The 19523-nt window shown below is 48.4% G+C and overlaps 1 protein-coding gene across 2 annotated transcripts in view; it reads left to right on the plus strand.

Moving 5' to 3' along the window:
- The window catches only part of LOC119390670 (gastrula zinc finger protein XlCGF8.2DB), an 807836-nt gene that overhangs the window by 548202 nt on the left and 240111 nt on the right, over window positions 1–19523 (plus strand). For both annotated transcript variants that reach the window (XM_037658374.2, XM_037658376.2), the window contains one exon: window positions 13381–14256. In XM_037658374.2, coding sequence (XP_037514302.1) covers window positions 13381–14192 — 812 coding nt within the window. In that variant the 3' untranslated portion in view covers window positions 14193–14256. Of the gene's footprint in view, window positions 1–13380 lie in introns of those variants that run through there.

The raw sequence follows: 19523 nt of genomic DNA on the forward strand, positions 1-19523 counted from the left end.
GGAAGCAACTGATCAGATCAGCAACGTAGGGAATCGCGAGCTTGAAGGCCCTCAGTACTTTTGTCATCTTTGCGTCGGATTCCCCAAACAAAGGCAGCAACTTTGAGTCGAACAGGCTTAGTCGCGTGACAATATAGACTGCCGGCTGACAATTCCCCGGACACGCATTGAGCGCTCCACTCCTATAGCAGAACGATATGCTACTTGGTGCGCAAATGAAGACATGCCCACCAGCAGAAAACTGCTGACCGCCAGGTCAGTTCAAATAGAGCATGGAGCGAACACTGCAGCGTTCATACTTCAGTCTCTCAAGGTGTTGAGGACTGAGTTACTTGAATGCGTCATTTAATTGACAGTACATCAAAACATAGTGATTGAGGCATCCCTAAAGAAACAAAGTCTTGCAGGGAGCAACAACTTGTGGTACTGTGGGGTAGCAAGCCTGTTCTGCAACTGTTATTAAGGGATTCATTTTGGAGCAGTGAACACAAGGATCTCTGCACATTTTGAAAGAACTTCATAGCATGGGGTACTGAAGTAGGACTCAATAGAATGTTTCAATGGATTTCGTTGCATTGAGGTATAACGCACAATAAAGTGACTGTCAGGCTTGCTTGGAATGCTTACAACTTAAGGCAACAAAGAAAGCTTCCAAAATCCCCGTCTTCTGAGAGACTTTGTCATGAAGTGTTTCTATTTTTATGGCTGATACATCACCAGCCATGTACAAGAAAGGGCTAACCACGGCAAAGGCCTTCCTGCTACAACACATCAGAGTGAGGTCAGCGTGTGCACCAGCATGGCTGCACAAGGTCAGACTTGCCACTACGCCATTGTGTCCAACTTACAAGACCTATGGTGATATGAAACATTATTCGTTGAAGTACAATATGAACTTAAGGATTGATATGTTTGCTTGATGCAACAGAGTGCCTAGCCCTTTCAGCCCTGGATTTTTTATTTTGGCCGGAGACATTTTTTGTGCGTGTTTTCCTAATAGTTAGGACCTCAGAAGACCAAAAACGAAAAATTGAGCCAATGGTGCAAGTATTTATGGATTAATTAGCATGGAATCAAATTAGGTCATTAGGGCTCAGTAGCCGTGAAATTAGGAAAATGGCTTCTTTAATTCTGCTACTCACTAGAGTACACAAAATGTGAACCACGTCTCACTTTTCAGTGTGATACTCCTTGAAACAGCGTCTGTACGACGTCCCAAAAACGGCGCTTAGCCGCCTCACCTGACCCGCCTCGGCGTCACCCATGACTCCGGTCAAGCTTTTTCTTCTTTGTGGCTCCCAGCTCAGCAAATATGTTGCAACTTTGGTGTCAATCACAGCGGGGATCATTGAAGAAGTATTTCCCCAAGAATGAGCCGTTTTGGGTTTATTTTCAAAGTGCTAGGGGAACTTTTGTGCGGTGTCGTCAATGACGACGCCAGGGCCGAAAGGGCTAGGCTTGCCACATGACTGAGTGAACGTAACTTTTCTAGCTGCTGTTGCTGTAGGCAAAGCTGCAGTCTTGGTGTAACACGTGAGATGGTCTCTGCCAATTATCCATCTGTTCCCAGAAGTGTTCAAGGTAATGGGTCGTATAAATTCATGCCGAAGTGGTAAAATGGGCAAGCCAAGCAAGGTAGAGGCTGAAGTGTACCGCTCGAGCATTGAGGAAAGCCTTCCACCGATCTCTGGCAGTCTAAGCATCAGTATACTTGCACACAAATGTTTAAATTCTGCAGCAGTAGTATCGTCCAAGAAGGGAGTCGTATGTTCTGAGAATGCCAGTGCTAGTGCTTTCTGAGGTAGTTATAGAAAGTAGCACATATTTACATGCACACGCAGTACAGAGGCGATTGTCTAAAGTATAAAAACAAGAAGCTTAATGAGCGAGAGGTTTGAGGAGGGATAAGCTAGTGGACCATTCGGAAAGACGCAATGTTCACAAACCCAAGAATCCTTGCGACAACACGCCTGCAAGGTTATTTCGTGACAATGTCACACAGGCCAAAAAACTTCAGAGCGTCTTTATGGAATTGGGCTAGGAATGTTCGGTAACAGCACGGACACCCTCCTGGAAGATGACGTCCTCGTATTGTCAGCTTTCCTGCAGCAAAATGTGAGGTCTTTATGCTGGCCAGCAGATCTGAGCCACGCGATAATCGCACGAAGTCAAACATAGTATGTTCGAAAATATCAAGAAAGGATTACGATGTCTTCAATGTAGCACAACCAAGTATTTGCACTTGTAGCCATGAAGCTTTCAGTAATCATCCGTTCAAAAATATAACCGGGGGTGTTGCACAATGCAAACAGCGTGACGCCCAAACTTATGCAGTCCCGTCAGGAGTGACGACAGCAATCTGCGGACAACCAGTGTCGACCATCAAAACTTCCCAATGCCCATAAAAAAAATCTGAAGATGACAAACATGCGCGCAAGTCTGTTGTCCGGTGTCCACTACGTGTGTTCACAGCAAAAAAAAAAAAAAAACGACCTGAAGGACTTGTGAAGGGACGTGCGCAGTGGTCATGGTGGCTGGCAAGGCATGGGTCGGCATCGCAGCTCAGTCACATGATACAGGCTGTTGAGGGTGCCAAGTAGCAATGGAGTGCACGTACGTAGCCCAGCGATAAGTGGCTGTTAGTGCGTCATCTCATTAAACCCTGATTGACAAACTGCTATTCTAAAAATTGCCAAAAAGCATTGTGAGGGAAGACCTTAAAATTAGCTAGTCAAATCAAAAGGAGTGTGCAGCAGGTATTGTCTTCAAAAGCGATTATGTTGAAGGCTACCATATAAGACAATTATTGTGGTGCCATGCCGACAGTCTTCGAAGATTATGCTTCTTGCCTGGCGCCTATTTCTCAACAGAAACCTCGCAAGGCAGCAACAGCTAGGAACCCACCATTGCATTCTCAGCCAAATGAACGAAAACCCAAAGAAGGAGAGTCATTTCATGACATTTCAAGCGCTCAAGATTACACTAATGAGTGCACTAGAAGTGTTTCCACACAGGCTACCAGCAGTGAGTCAGTCGGCAATCAGTGAGTTGTTTCATTGTTAGCAGACTGCGTGCTCAAATTTCCTGCCACCTCTGAAGCTGCACAACATTGCTCAGCAAGTAGCAATGAAAGAAATGTGATTGCCTTCAGTGAAGACAATAATTATGGCTTGATGCAGAATATCGTTGGGGGTTCCCACAAAAGAAAAAAGAAGGCAGCTTTCCTTTTGCATTAGATTCTAAGCCATGAAATGAGCGCCGAAGCTACCCTGAAGATATAGTAGACTGCATCATCTGGCATTTAGCATCGGCCCATGCTGCTGATTGTCATTAATTTTGGGCAGCAAGCAAAACAAGATCAATAGAAGCTGATGACCGAGGCTGGAATAAAACGAGCGGTCATGAGACCAAAAGGCGGACACGTTTATTGGATTAAAAGACAGATGGAACAACAGTGCATCATGAATAGAGTATTATGTGCTTATACTCAAGATGTAAAAGCAGCACAACAGACAAGGACTGATGATTATAACAGACACAAACAGCGCTGTTTTTACATTCATTATGTCCTACCAACACACCAAAGTTTCCACTCTACTGATCTTTAAGTTGGGACGACCACACAGACAATATTTTGCTCGTATTATTTTACACACGTAGAAAAAGATGGAGTATAGTAAACGCGTGGCGGCGAGAACTGCAAAAGAAGTTCAATGAACGGCAGTCGGTCTGGTTCCTCCGCAGATCGCTAGTTTTCTTTACATTTTGGTGCCGAAAACCCCCGTGCGGACACGTTTCTCTCATCGCATGACTCGAGGGGACCTTGTACTCTACTGTGTCGCGCTGCGGGTGCCAAGGACTTACAATGGATCGTTTGTGATCGGCGTGGACCCCAGACCTCGACATCTTATAGGATGGATTGCCTCAAGACCAAGCGCTCAGCTCGACGAGCACAGAATATGAAGCTTTACAGGAAGCACGGTCTCTACTGACAGATCCTGCTGTGGACGAGGCCAAGCTTACAGGTATTTATGACTTTCTATCGGCTAGCAACAGCGCGCTTTCTAAGCGCACCTCGCCGACGATGAGCTTGAAGAACACTATCTAACTGTGTCAGAGTACCACGACCAAGCCATCAGCAAGCTTGCAGAGATTTGCTGCAAAATATTCCTTTCGGGACGCCCGGTAGTACCGTGGCGGCTGCTCCCCAGATTGCAACCCCGACAGCTCCTGATGCTCTGACCAGAATTGGCCCAAAGCTGCTGAACCTTGACTTGCCAACATTTAGAGGCGATATTCACAAGTGGTCAGCTTTCTGGGAGCAGTTTGAGCAGACTGTTCATATTACCAACGCCTTATCGACGGCGAAGTTTTTCTACCTACGGCATTGCCTTGCTGGTGAAGTGGCAGTGGCGATTTCTGGGTTCCCCACTTCCAAAGCCTGTTACGCAGATGCCGTGGATCTACTCAAACAACAGTTCAGAGATTGGAGAAGAATAGTACACAACCACCTGTCAGTGCTTCGCAATCTCCCTCATGTAAAATCAGGAAGCGACGTCTGAGGCCTTGGGCATTTTTATGATGCTGTGCAGCTGAACATTCGATGTCTGACTGCACTAAATATACCAACGGTAACTTTCTCTGCAATGTTGATTGAGATTCTACGAGAGTATTTGCCATACGAGGTCGTTCTGTCATATACACGTGCAAAGTAAAGCCATGCTTTAGGACAACATGAGTCTGACGCGAATGCCTCCGATCCGGCACTGGCAGCTTCACCGTCAGAATCGGAGTTACAAGAGCTGCTCATGTTCATACGCGTGGAATTGGAAAGCTGGGAGCAGTGTCAGTCATTCTCACAACGACCTGGCGATGACCACACCCTCAGTCATCAGAGAGCTCGAGGCAGCAGCACCGCTTCTGTACTGCACAGTGCATCATACACCTGGAGCGAGTGTTTCTTCTGTCGATCGAAGGAGCACGGAACACGAGTCTGCGATACCAATCTTTCTCTTCTTGCTAAGAAAGAACAGCTACCTAAAGATAACCACTGCTGTAGATGTACGTTGCGTGGTCACCAGGCACGGTCTTGCCAAGTCAGACTCTTCTGTTCAAGTTGTAACGGAAGGCACGCATTAGGTATCTGTGACCCTCACTACAGGAAGAACATGACAGCGAACACTGCTCGACCAGTGGATGCTTCCTGTAGCGCAGTCGGAATGGTCTCATCACATACGAATATGCTGCCCAACAAAGATTCTTCAAACGGTTGCGAGAGAAATGACAGCAAAGTCAGACCTTTCGCACCTTTGTTATAAAAAACGACAGATCAAGATACATCTGAGGGACACTCGATGGAGGCAGTCAGCAATCTTTCGTCACGGAAGATCTCGCTGTGAAACTGAATTTGCGGGTACTGAATTGGGGTTGCATTCAACATGTTTGGCAGCGCATCACCAACTTCTGCGGAAAAACGAAAAGTTGTTCAAGTTCCCCTGCGCAGCCAGTACTCTACCGACATCCACATCGTTCAGGCAATCGTCGTCCCAGTTTTATGTCACGACATTCCTTCGCCGACAGCTGATAGTCACTTCATGCAGAAGTTGCGTCTCGAAGGCAAAGTTATTGCTGACGAAAAGAATTTTCTTGAAGCAGAGACAGAGACTGGCATCAGCTTGTTGACTAGAGCTCACCACCTTTTGAAATTTACTACTGGAGATGTAATAAGGAGCACAAAATTCCCAGAATTGGTTGCAATCACACGGCGTTTGGATGGTCATTGCAAGGACCCAGTCGTCAAGGTGCTTCTTGACTGCAACACTAACCTCATGGTCTGTGTTCTGCGAGTCGAAATGATCAGCGACAATCACACAATTTCGCAGATTCCCCAGTCGTTTCGGCAACTTGAAGCAGCGGGCATCACAGATTCTGGCAAATCACCCTTACACAAGTTCACTGCACGTTTCCAAGGAACTATTACCAAGAAAAACGACAGATACACTGTGGCGTTGCCTTAAAAGGAAGATGAGAAACTGATACTTGCAAGCAACCGAGAAACCGTGCTCTCACGTCTACAAAGACTAACACAGAGGTTATCCACGAAGGAAGGTTTGTTGCAGCGATATGACAGTCATCCAGCAATATCTGGAGTTAGGTCACGCTGAAGCGCTGCCTAAGGATATTCCTATGGATCGAGATCGAGCGATTTCCACACCATTGAGAGACTCAACGACAGCATCGAGATTTCCAGGGCATTCAGAACGTCTTGAAGGGCTCCCAATTTGGTGCGCCTTGCTAGGATGGTCGGTGGAAGAGACTCTTGCGTCACTCAAGTCATCATTACGCAAGGTGCTGGGAAAGTGTAAACTCGAAAGTGAAGGAACTGAGGCTGTGCTGTTGGCAGAAGATGCTGTTTTTAATCCAAGACCGCTGACCTGGACATATACAGACACTAAGCGTTCATCACTGGCTTCTCCGCAGCGAACCAACAATGACTACGAAGCTCGAAGTGCTCAGGCTGCGCGACGTGACAGCAAGAAGCTGAGATACTGTCGGAAGCTGGTAGATCACCGGTTGATCCGGTGGAAGAAGGATCACCTATCAGAATTATAGGCGCTTCACCTTTGCCCAGCACATCCTAGTAGTAGTGTGGTCAAGGGGATTGGGTGATCAAGGAGCTTGACATTTCGACAGATGGTTCTTGGGGCGAATCACAGACGTTTACCCTGGTCAAGATGACATAATTTGAGCATGCCGGGTGAAAGCCCAAGAAAGCAAGTTTTAAGAAGACCTGCACACAAATTCTGTAAGCTCGAGTTGTTCAGCTCTACTGGGGCCGGGATTATGTAGAAAAATATGAAGTAATAAATGCGTACAAGCAAACAGTACAAAAGAAGAAGGAGAAGTTGGAACAATGAACGGCTGTCGGTCTGGTTTTTCGCGGATCGATAGTTTCCTTTACAACACATCGACTCAATGGGAAGGCTCTCCATGCCTGGGTCAAAGAATTCATAGCAGCAGTGGAGTCGACTGGATTTATAGTAGTGTATATAGTTACCAACAACTACTCTGCAAAGAAAACGGCATTACATCTGCTAAGAAGTTGTTGATTGTCTACAACTGTGAGCCAGCCATGGGACGACAGAGTTAATTTTTTAGTTTTGACCCTTGCCACATTCTGAGGAATACCTGAGGACAATTCCTTGAGGCAGACCCTTACTAACAGCTTGGGTGTGATTACCGGAACACTTGTCCAGTGGCTGTACAAGGTCCAGAAGCACGAAACAGCAAAACTTACTAGAAATTTTGATGCTGATCGAAGCGGGTCGATCTGTCAAAATCTGGAGAATATGAATTTGCTTCGAGCCACACAATTATTCTCACCACAAGTGATTGCAGCATCTGCAAGCTAGGTCCCATAGCAACTCAGCTGCGTGCACCTTCAAGGAATCGTCGTCGTATTCATCCAATCTGTTGAGAAAGTATTTAGCCCATTGCGACACGGCGTCCTCCTTTCGAAAAGAGGCTTAATTTTTCAATTACTGCGCACTACTGGCAAGGAGGAGACTACGAACACTGAGCTAATGGTAAATTAATCGTTCTTGTTGTCTACGTCTTCCTAAAATATTTTGCTACACACACTAGCTTTGGTGACGGCATTGACGTGTGGAACGAGATGGTCATGGGGCATTTCAGCAGGATTTTCATAATCTATTTATTTAATTTTTATTGCACGTAACTTGAGTGGTCATTCGACTCTGTCTACGAAGATATATAGCATGACTAATTGTGCAGTAACGAGGTAATTATTTCCGTTTAAACAACTGATCCCAATACATCATAATTTATTGAAACACTACCACTAGCTTTCACTTTGGACTACGGAATCTTGGCATTGAACTACGTAAATTTTACTCTTTAGAACGTCGATCATAATGCATGTCTCAAAAGGTCAGACTACGTGCACGGAAAGCGCTTGTATTCGAGCTCCACTTCTGGGCACATGCACGCAACCCACACAAATCGGAAACTCAGCACCACGCTCCTAAATATTTCATGATTTCCATTTCTTGTCCACACTTCACTGCAGTGGACAGAATTGCTCAGATGTGACACGGTGCGCAGAAGTTTCACCACAGCGCATACCATCGGGCACAACAACACTCGCACGACATTGCGCATTACGAATGACAAGAATGACGGAGCAATAAAACTTGAGCATCCTGAGTGAGTGAGTGAGTGAGTGAGTGAGTGAGTGAGTGAGTGAGTGAGTGAGTGAGTGAGTGAGTGGTGAGTGAGTGAGTGAGTGAGTGAGTGAGTAGTGAGTGAGTGAGTGAGTGAGTGAGTGAGTGAGTGAGTGAGTGAGTTGTGAGTGAGTGAGTGAGTAGAACTTTATTGTGGTCCAAAAGTGGCAGAAGCTGAACGCGACTGGAGGTCCCGCTAGCACAGCCAGGTGGCTCCACCCAGGAAGGTGCCGGAAGCTGGAGCCTCTCGGCGATGTCCCGAGCCTCTGGAGCATCCTGATGGTATCATCGTTGCTGAAGCTTCACTCGGCTCGACTACTATTTGTCGCGACGAACGGCACACACACAACATACTCGACGCGAACACTTGTTCCCGGGATTGAGCACTTTTCACTTCGGCGCGTATGAACGCATATGCTGCTTAGCACGGCGCATGATTAAGTCATGGAAATTTTCTAAAGTCTTTGCGATTACACTTGAAAGACCGGCGTTACAAAAAAATACACGAAACGACGACACTCGCATCATCACAACACACTTAGTTGACATCCTAATCCATTATGAACTTGGGATTATGATGTGACCCTGTCTAGACTGCTACTTATCGATCCCGGCCGCGGCGGTCACATTTCGATGGAGGCAAGATGCTAGAGACCCGTGTACTGTGCGATGTCAGTGCACTATAAAGAACACCAGATGGTTGAACTTTCCGGAGCCCTCCACTACGGCGTCCTTCATTATCATGTCGTGATTTTGGGATGTTAAACCCCAGTTATTATAGTACTGACTCTACTGACTATTAGCCCCGAGAAGTTGGGGTGGCGCCGCCTGGCGGGAGGCGTGGATGACGTCACGGCAAGGACTCTTCGACGCCCGCCGTGACGCGCCGCCGTATCACGCGCTTGCTTCGTGCGCTGTTCCGCTGTTTGCGTTCGCTTTTTGCCTGTCTCAAGCTTCAGATGAATGACGAAAGCAGCATCGATAATGTTTCTAGTAAAACGACAAAGAGTTATATGCATTTTTTCTTCACAGTCCCCAACGGTGCCCGCGCGCCGTCGTGCACACTTTGAAAGGGGTGATCAGGTTTGTTGTTGTGTCGCGCTGCTAACTTCGGGGATGGGTCTGATTCCCGACCACAGCAGCCGCATTCCGACGGGTGTGAAAAGCAACATTCCTCTGCTTAGATACAGGAGCACGTTAAAGAATTCGAGGCGGTCAAATTAATCTGCAGCATGTCTCACAATCATGTCGTGGTCTTGACACGCAAGACACCTTATTCACATTATTAGGTTGCGTTGTTCACGGGCGATTCCTTTAAAAAATATGATGGCTTCGCCTCCACAAGTGTTATTTGCATCGGACGAATCCGCGATCGGCGGACAGCGTTCTTGCCGGTGTGCCAAGCCCCGCGTACGATTACGAAAGCGCACGCAGTATTGAGCTTCGCAAAATATCTCGAAAGCGCTCGCCCCAGAATACTGCCGCAGTTGTTGTGTTTGTTTTTCTTGTGTACGCGCCGCCCCGCCACGGTGGTCTAGTGGTTATGGCGCTCGACTGCTGACCCGAAGGTCGCGGGATCGAATCCCGGCCGCGGCGGCTGCATTTTCGATGGAGGCGAAAATGTTTGAGGCCCGTGTACTTAGATTTAGGTGCACGTTAAAGAACCCCAGGTGGTCGAAATTTCCGGAGCCCTCCACTACGGCGTCTCTCATAATCATATCGTGGTTTTGGGACGTTAAACCCCAGATAATATTATTATTGTGTACTCGCTCACTTATCATGTAGTTTGTTTCACGTTTTTCTCGCAATAATTTCGGGGCTTCATTTCACAACATAAAAAAGTTTAGGTTAATTGCGGAAACTCCTTATTGCTGTCAGATTGTGTCTTCATGCAGCACCGTACCAACGGCGCTGTTACACTTGTATAAGTACTAGTTTAGATACCCAGATCATAAATTAATTTTTTTTTGCATTTGATACCCTGAGCATCATCAGCCTTTATGTGGACATGACGTGCGAAACCATTAATTGACCCATTAAGGCGAAGGACGTTCAATTAATACGTGGGCCACGTCACTGAGAGTGCCATCAAAATAGTTCAAAAGGCTCATTTCGACTTTCAGGTGTTTGTTTTGCAGACGATTGTTATGAACTGTGCTCCCACGAGAATTTAACATTACCGCCCGTGACCTGGCGGTTGATCGGACCGCGAGTCATGCAAATCAGGGTATACAGCCACATAATCCTAGAGGAGCGTTGAGAAGAAATGTTTACATAATCCATGTATACTAGCACCTTAGAATTTCCAAAACCATTGTGTGCGTGTCAGTATTATTCTATTTAATTTCCCGGATGTATTAAGTGATTCTTTACGATGGACAGATTCATCTAAAGTCTTCTGTAGCAGAAAGCGCAATTTGTCAAATCACCTAGAATTAGGTGATTACAAGTTATGTATGCAAAGGCATACGTAACTTGTACGATAAGCCACAATGTAGTTAGTGAATTGAAAACATCCTAATTTAATTTGTAATCTTCGGGACGCGTGTTCTAACCGTGGAGTCTATGCCAAGTTGTAATGAAGTTAGAACCATTGCGTAAATTTTTTAGCACCGATGAACGGCGAAGCTTCCGTTCGGACGGGAATTCGTCTATTATAAGATATATATTATCCAAACTTCCTACCGCTTACTAAACTTTCGCTAGTAGTGCAAACTTCTACCTTTTCCGTTGGAAGTATTGCATCGCAAGAATGAGCAGTAATCACCACCGTATCGCGAAAGAGCTGGTACGCGGCGGGCGCAGAAAAAGACGATCCTCGGCCGCGGAACAAGCGACTCCTTGCCGTGACGTCGCATCGCCGCGACTGCCGCGCCGCCAGAGTTCGTTCTCGGGGCTAATAGTCGGATAAAAATTTAGAAGTCAGCGTCATTTCCTCTTCAAAGGCGGATAGACACAAGCCTGCACCAATGGGCGCGCACTCGGGACTGACGTCATGAGCGGGACTATTTCTTTAGTCGCGGAGGTGATCGGCTGCCGCGCTTCGGTCGTCTGGGCGGGGCCTCTCCTGACTTCTTAAGTTGTATCCGACTATAGTCACTTTTGTCACTGTTGGTCTATAATACTATTGAAATTGGAAAAATAATGAATTTCATTGCAATATTTAAGTTTGAATCATCAATGTGAGGAAATTTTTATTGTCTTACAAAGCACCGACTCAGACGAGGCGTTTAATATGCATCCTTTTGTTTTACGTATGTGTCCGTGCTGAGAGAAACAGTTTTGCAGATAATTTGCCGCAATGCTCGGTAGTGGCAGTTTGATTGAACACTAAGTTCTAAATGATAATTTGAAAGTGACTCTGTAAATAACTGAAACATTATCTGGCCAATGCGCGACCTGGTAATCCCTGGTACCATTATGCTTGATTTAAAGGGCCCCTCACCAGGTGACGTAAGGAATTTTACTTAGACATTGGAAGTTGTTGCGAGCCCAATGAAGAGCATTATGCCACAAGAATTTTTCTAATCGGTCCGTTAGAAGGTGAGGAAAACAATAATTTGTAGCGGCGCGAAACCATGATGCGGGGAGGCGAGCTGCAAACTCTTGCCGCTCGCCCCGTGTAGCCTTCGCAAGCCAAATCCCTTCCCTGCCATCTTCGGCACGCGAGCAGGAGGATCACATGATGCATACGCATGAACACGTCATGCGCACACAATGCCACGAGCGCATGACGTACCAGAAACAGGCCGAGCCCCCGAGACGCGTGCGGTGTTGTGGCGGCGTTCTTTGCGCTTCGTCTCTGCAAGTTATGCCGAATGCGCTCTCGCCGATCACTTGGCTTTCAACCTATTACTACACTATTACTGAGCACGAAAGCTGCGACATTTGTACGGACGCGAGACTAGCGGTGTGCCGCATGAACATCTAGTTAGACGCGGGAGGATAAATGAGCCTAATGGGCGCTGGAACGCGGTAGAAAATTAGTTTCGTTACAAAGGGTGGCTTCTGCACGATGCGAAAGGAGCGAGAGCACGAACGCGTGCGAAACGGAGGTAGATTAGTCTCGAATCTCGCTGCGATTCGCAGTAAAAATTATAACAGAAAACGCACACATTACATTTGTGTGTTTTATTATTGCTCTCAACTTTAATTTATTTATTCAAGCAACAAATTACACAAACAACACGTCGTGTCAAATAATTATCGCAGTGTCACGTGCTACTGTTGGCGACGTCAGAGCACAGTCGTCTACGTAGAGGAGCGACGTCACAGCGCTACCATCTGCGTAGGGCCATTCCACCATGTACGTCATCCCCTCATTCTCTGGGCGCGCGGCCGCGAGAAGGAGGGCAAGCAGCGTTCAGCTTCAAATTTGACCCATTTACGTGGCGCGTAGCGTTGCAAATTTTGGCAGACGTAATTGTGAACGCCCAGTGCATGCATTGCGCTCGTCAGCTCAAAATCGTCAAACATGGTGAGGGGCCCTTTAAGCAGTATAGACAAATAATGTAAGCTGTTGCAGTAACATAAACAGTTCGGTGTGTAATACACATTATGTTCCTGGTAACTCTGACCATCTCGATGCTTTTGTAACCTTTATAAATGAATATTTTTCTTTTGCTTTTCCACTTCGCATGACATAAATTTATTTCAATCATATTTTCTTTCATATGCTTCATGTCTTCAAATATGAAGTGGTTCTTTTGCTGTGCAGTGTTCTATGGATACTTCTATGGTTTTGGAAAACAGAAATGCAGTAAGTATTTTTGGAAAACAGAAATGCAGTAAGTATTTTGATGGGTTAGTGTTCATTGGTACACATCCTAGCATTTTTTACTCTTTCGATATATAGCATCGGATTGACATCTTAATCAGATCATATTTTTTTGGCACCCAGTGTTGGCATCTGTTAAGCATAATGTTTGTGTGCAGCAAGGTAGGAATTTTCTCAGAATTAGCAGTGTTGGTGCATTGTTGCCATACCAGTAGCTTTGGTTTGTGTGAGACAAGGTGGTTGTCCACTTCACTTACATATGGAGCAACCCTTCTGTATTGCCTGCTGCAATAGTCTGGTTTCATGTAGTGTATGACACATAATTTGCCTTGCCTTTGTGTGTTCTCGATGGCTTTCCAGGTTCCTCGTCTTTTGCGTCCTTGGAGCAGTCTTCTTCCTTGGAATGCGTACGAGGCCGACTTCATTGCTGCCAGCAGTGCACCTATGTGACCTTGGAGAAATCGACTATGAACAGACACCTTCGGAAACACATGGGCGAGCCCCCCATACAGTGCCACTTGTGTCCAGCTGCATTCACTAACAAGTCCAAGCTGGTGGCTCACGTGCGCACCCACACAGGAGAGCGCCCCTTCTCGTGTGTCCACTGCAGTGCGTCCTTTGCGCGGAAAAGCAACCTCGTGAGACACATCCACACGCACACAGGAGAGCGTCCATTTTCCTGTGCCCACTGCAGTGCATCCTTTGCGGAGAAAGACGGTCTCGTGAGACACATCCGTATGCACACAGGAGAGCGGCCCTATTCCTGTGTGCACTGCGATGCATCCTTTACGGCAAAACGCCACCTCATTGACCACGTGCGCATCCACACAGGGGAGCGCCCCTTCACCTGTGTCCACTGCAATGCGTCCTTCGTGCAAAAATTTAACCTTGTGAGGCACATCCGCGTGCACACTGGAGAGCGGCCCTTTTCTTGTGTACGCTGCAATGCGTCCTTTGTGCAGAAAGACGGTCTGGTGAAACACATCCGTATGCACACAGGAGAGCGGGCCTTTTCTTGTGTCCACTGCAGTGCATCCTTTGTGCAGAAAAGGAGCCTCGTGAAGCACATCCGCGTGCACTCAGGAGAGCGGCCCTTTTCCTGTGTCCACTGCAATGCGTCCTTTCTGCTGAAAAGCATCCTCATGAGACACATGCGCGTCCACACAGGATAGTGTCCTTCTTCCTGTGTCCATCTGCAAGGCATTTTTTTCACAAAAACACGACCTCATGAACCATGTGTCTCGTCATGGAAACAAGCCATAAAGGTGAGGGGCATACAGGCTTGCCCTAAAAATTCATTAAGCAACCCAGAGGTCAAAAATTGGTAATGCAAAAGTAACAGCACTTGTACGACGTGAACATGCAGCCACAAAATTTTTATGTGTATTATAAGTGCTCTAAACAGTAACCTACATAGTATAGAACAACCCATTTCGGCTAGTTCTGATTTCTCACTCAGCCTTCCAACTCTCAGCGAAGAGGTGTAGCTCACTGTCGGGGCTACGCAAACTTCGATAACATAGCGCGGCGTCAGCTATTACATCGTCGGCATTCAGGCAATGACCAAGCAAGGCTTCCTCTGTGTGTCACTTTTAGGGGCGAAGCTCATCTCAGTCTAACCTTGCCATGCGTCCGGCGTAAGGGCTCGTTCACACAGCCGTCAAACGCTCCGTCACGTCAACGTCACGGCGCCGATTTCCGTCAGGGGAGAGGGTTTCCGAGACGTTTTCTCCGAAAAAAAAAAAACGGTTGACGGCGACGCAGAGCAATGCTCTACGTTTCCGTCGCCGGCACGGGACGGAGCCCCGCCCCTAGAAAACGGACTAATCAGAAATTTACGTTTCGAGTTGTGAGTTCTGAGAAGAGCCACGCGTATAGCATACGGCCCCCGGGTCCGTGGCCTTGGGAACACTGAACGCGCGCCTGACTGAATGGGCCATAAAACGGGGGGACAAGTGGCTGTTTTTGTGTGTGTTTGCGGTGCGAGCAGGAGAGCCCAGCGGAGTCGGGAGAGCGCCAGCGAACCATTTGAGCTGCGTGGACAATTCCTATTTTGGTGCATCAGTCGGTCAACACTGCACAAAAACGTGCTGCTGTCGACGCTGCAATCGCCGTCGTCTGTTCGTACACTGCTACGTCGCGTCTGCTGTACGTTTTTTTGACGTGACGCTGAGGCGACGGGAGGTTTGAGGGCTGTGTGAACGAGCACTAAGGCGTAACCGGCAGTATCTCCCGAACAGTATAATAGATGGCGCTGTCATTGGCAGATAACTAGGATCGCTCTTGAGCGTGCACTCCCGCGTATCAGTGCAAGTACTGCTACCGGACTGGACGGCATACCGGCGGGCCTTGTGAAATGCCTGGGGAAGTCAGCTCGTGAACACCTCGCGGGAATCTTCAATACCATCCTCAAGAACGGCCCAATCCCATCCGACTGGCAATGCGGCAGAGTAAGCCTCGTGTGCAAGAGAGGAGACGACGCTGGACTGCTGGGCGACTATAGACCAATCACGGTGACGAGCGTCCTATATAGACTCTTCGCTCAAGTCTTGAAGGGCTGGATGAGCGGCTAGGCGGAGAAGAGGGGCATACTGTCTGAACTCCAGAATGGCTTCCGACGGAACCGACGCTTGGAAGACAATCTTTTCGTGCTCACCCAGACCATCGAGGTGGCACGGAGAGAAACCAGAAATCTGCTTGGATGCTTCCTGGATGTCGCCAAAGCTTATAGTGTGCCGCACGTGGAGTTTTTCCACCAGTTAGACCAACGACAAATGCCGCGCGTGTGGACAGACTTTCTCCGGCGGCTCTATGCAGATAGCTCGGTGGTAGCATGCTTCAGAGGCACCAGAACACAGCCTGTGAGGGTGACAAGAGGACTCAGGCAGGGCTGCCCTTTGTCTCCGCTGCTATACATGCAGCGGGACTCGAGCAGGCATCGTGGAATCGGGAGTTGGCTTCGCGTTCCGACTCATGATTGGTGGAGTGGCGCAGACATGGACGCTGCCCGGCTTGGTGTTCGCTGATGATCTAGTACTACTGGCTGAGTGCAGCAGTGACCTTCAGAGGTTGGTAACACTGGCGGCCGACCACCTGAAGAGTCTGGGCCTTCACTTCAATGCCAAAAAATCGGCCATATTGCAGTTTTCAGGCGTGGAGACCATTGATGTGCAGCTTCCCGACGGAGGAAGCATTTCGGTATCAGACAAGTACTGGTATCTCGGTGTCAACCTTTGCACCTCCGCAGATCCGCAGATCTCTATGACAAGCAAGAGGAGCACGTTCGACAGGCTTCTGTGAGGGCCGCCAACGTGTTACGGCGGAGCCTGTGGGGGTGCAACCGGTTTGTACTAGTGCGCGAACTGTGGAAGGCAGTACATGTGCCAGTGCTGACATTCGCCAACGCTGTCATCTGCCTGTCCGCAGCAACACGCCAGTGGTTGGAAAGAGGCCAGCGTGAGGTTGGGCGACTGGCGCTGGCGTGTCACGGACGTGTAGCGGTCGAAGCTGTGCAAGGTGACCTCGGATGGTCAAGTTACGAGGCACGAGAGGCAAGGAGCAAGGCGGCCTACGAAGGCCGTCTTCGCCTCATGAACGACCAGCGGTGGGCCCGTCGTGTATTTAGATACACAGCTATCAAGGGCATGAGCACACCATGGCGCAGGTGTCTCCACAATCTGTGCCGCAAGTACTCCCTTTTTACTGACCCCGTCCAGGAGGACAGTGAGAGAAAATGGGCAGTAAGAGTACGGAATAGAGTGCAGGAAGCTGAGACGTCGGTGTGGCAGGCGGCTATGGAGCAGAAACCTAGCCTGGCCCTATACAGAGCCCACAAGACCACCATCTCCGCCGAACGCTTATACGGCAATAGTGCCGGCAGTGCACTTCTGTTTGAGGCCCGTGCTGGAGCGCTCCGCACTCGGGTGTATCGGCGTCACTTCGACCCGTCGTTGGCTGACGGCACTGTGCAGTGCAGGACATGCGGGAAAGACGAGGAGAGCATTGAACACCTGGTGCTTCACTGCGAACGCCTCTGTCCTCGTCAGACAGATGGCGCCACACTACCGGAGGCACTCGGCTTTGTGAAAGACTGTGGCGCATCGGGTGAAGGCGGCAGCCGCGACACCAACGTGCACCCCCTGGCAGCGACAGCAATAACAAAAGCAAGGCTTCTGCAGTGGTGGTCAGGGAGACAGTGAACAATTGTGATGTTCATGGACCTGGTGTGATTTTGCTCTGTTTCTCTCTCTTTTTTTTAAATTTATTTGTTTCTCGTTCCGGTCAGGACACTAAAAGGTGCCCCCCCGGTATAAAGGGGAAGACCACAGACATCATCATCATCATCATCAACAACATACAAACTGCAGTTGAGTGATATTCTAGATGGCGCTGTACACAATCTGTGTCGTCATCACCATTCCTCGTCTCGTTTCCTAGATGGCGTTGGTGCAATAAAAGTGTGTACAATAGTGCACTTGTGTGAATCGCCACTAGATGGCATATATATATATATATATATATATATATATATATATATGAACAATAAAGTGCTAACAAAGGACCCGGAAGTAAAAGTTGAAAACAAATCAAGCACGTAGGAAAAATTGTTCAGTAAAAGGACTGACGTTTCGGCCGCGGGACCGGCCTTCGTCGGAGTGATGCGAACATGCGACGGTACCGCAATATAAAATGCGCAGTAACGTATCATAGCGCTGTTATTGGCTGACAAGCGGTTGTTAAAAGCACGTGGGGAAACGGTGCGCGTGATAGGACAAGAAAAAACGAGAATACACGCGTGCGCACTTGCGCAAGACAAAACGAATAAAAGAGTAAAAAATGATTAACAATGAGTAAAAAATGGTGAAGCCACATAACGCGTGAGTCACCGGCACAAACATCAATAGCACGTCATAGGTACAACCGCGAGCAAGTTATCGATAAACATAAACGCGGGTGTAACATCTTGTCATGATCCGACAAAGCTCAAACAGGGAATTAATCTATCTGCGTGAAAGCATAGCGGCAATAATAGCGGGGGTAGTCAAGAATGTTTAGGAAACTAAATGGGTAAAAATGAAAGTTTGCCAGCGCTTTCATTCATGCCACAAGTGACGGCTTTAAACTTATAGATTAAATACGATTCTCGAAGCTCTCTTTAGTGGTGGGAACGGAAACCAGATTGAAGGATTGTAGCTGTAATATTATCAAATGAGTGGCCCGGAATGTGCACGTGTTTTGATAGCGGAAGGTTAGGAATGGTGGCAGCATGACACTTGTGGTTGTTGAACCGATATGTGAAGGGCGTTTCGGTTTGTCCAATGTACTGTAATTTGCAGACGGAACATTCGAGCAAATAGATGCAATTGTAAGTGTCACACGTAAAATTTCCTTTAATTTTATAGAAGAAATCAGAAGCAGTGCTTTTAGCAATGTGTGACGTCGTCATATGCGCGCAAACCTTGCATCGTGGTTTTTTGCAAGGTCGGCAACCGACATTATCGGGAACCCTTGTTTTAGATGAAGTTAGGATGTCATACAGATTGGGGGGGGGGGGGGTGATTCTTAAAAGGAAGAAGGAAATGAAAATGGAAATTGGGTGTGGAGTGCACGATAACTGTCTCTCAAGTGAGGACACCTCAACCGATACACTCACGAGGGATTGGGGATTAAAGGGACAGTGAGAGTGAAAAGAGTATGGTAAAAGAAGAAACAGAAAGGTGTGAGTGGAAAAAAAAACAGTGAGGGGGTGGGGGCAGGAGAACGGGCGTCCGAGTCACCGTGGTGAGCGGCTAGAAAATTCGACTAGGCCGGCATCCTCGAGAAAAGCTAGTAGGGCCGCAAGGGCTGATCGGCGACGGTGTACGTGGCCGGTGGGATGGAGCAAGTCCTGTAGGGTCGCACACGGCAGTCCGACGAGGCGGTACTTCATGGCGAGCCGCTTCCGCGCAGTGTTGAGAGACGGACAGTCAAACAATAGGTGGCACAGGGTTTCGATCGCGCCGCAATCGGTGCAGTTCGGTGCAGCGGCGCCGCAAAGACGATGCCTGCGTTCCGCGGGCCACACAGAACCGGTCCTCAGGGCAAGAAGAAGCGGGCGCTCGCGGCGAGTGAAACCGGTGGCTGGGATGGGAGGAGGGGGGTGTCCGGAGGCGACCCCGGCGACCCGTGCGTCAGGATGCTTGCGCACCAGCTCCCGGCGAAGGTTGTTGCGTGCCGAGTCGAACGAGCTGGCGTAATCCGTCAGCGAAGTCTCGGCGGAGTGTGCTCGTTTTGCGAGTTCGTCTGCAGCCTCGTTGCCCGCGATGCCGACGTGTGAAGGGAGCCACCTGAAGGACCACATCACAGCCTCGTTCCTGGAGGGCCAGCAGGCTGAGAGCGGCACGCTGAGCAAGAAGGGGGCCTCGTTCCTCCCTCGCGAGCTGGCGGAGGGCAGGTTTCGAGTCGCAGAAGATTGCTGCGCTCGTGACGGCCGGCGAATTGCGCAGGAGGTCTGCAGCCAGCTG

Source organism: Rhipicephalus sanguineus, chromosome 4 (genome assembly GCF_013339695.2).
Source record: "Rhipicephalus sanguineus isolate Rsan-2018 chromosome 4, BIME_Rsan_1.4, whole genome shotgun sequence".
Lineage (NCBI taxonomy): Eukaryota > Metazoa > Arthropoda > Arachnida > Ixodida > Ixodidae > Rhipicephalus > Rhipicephalus sanguineus.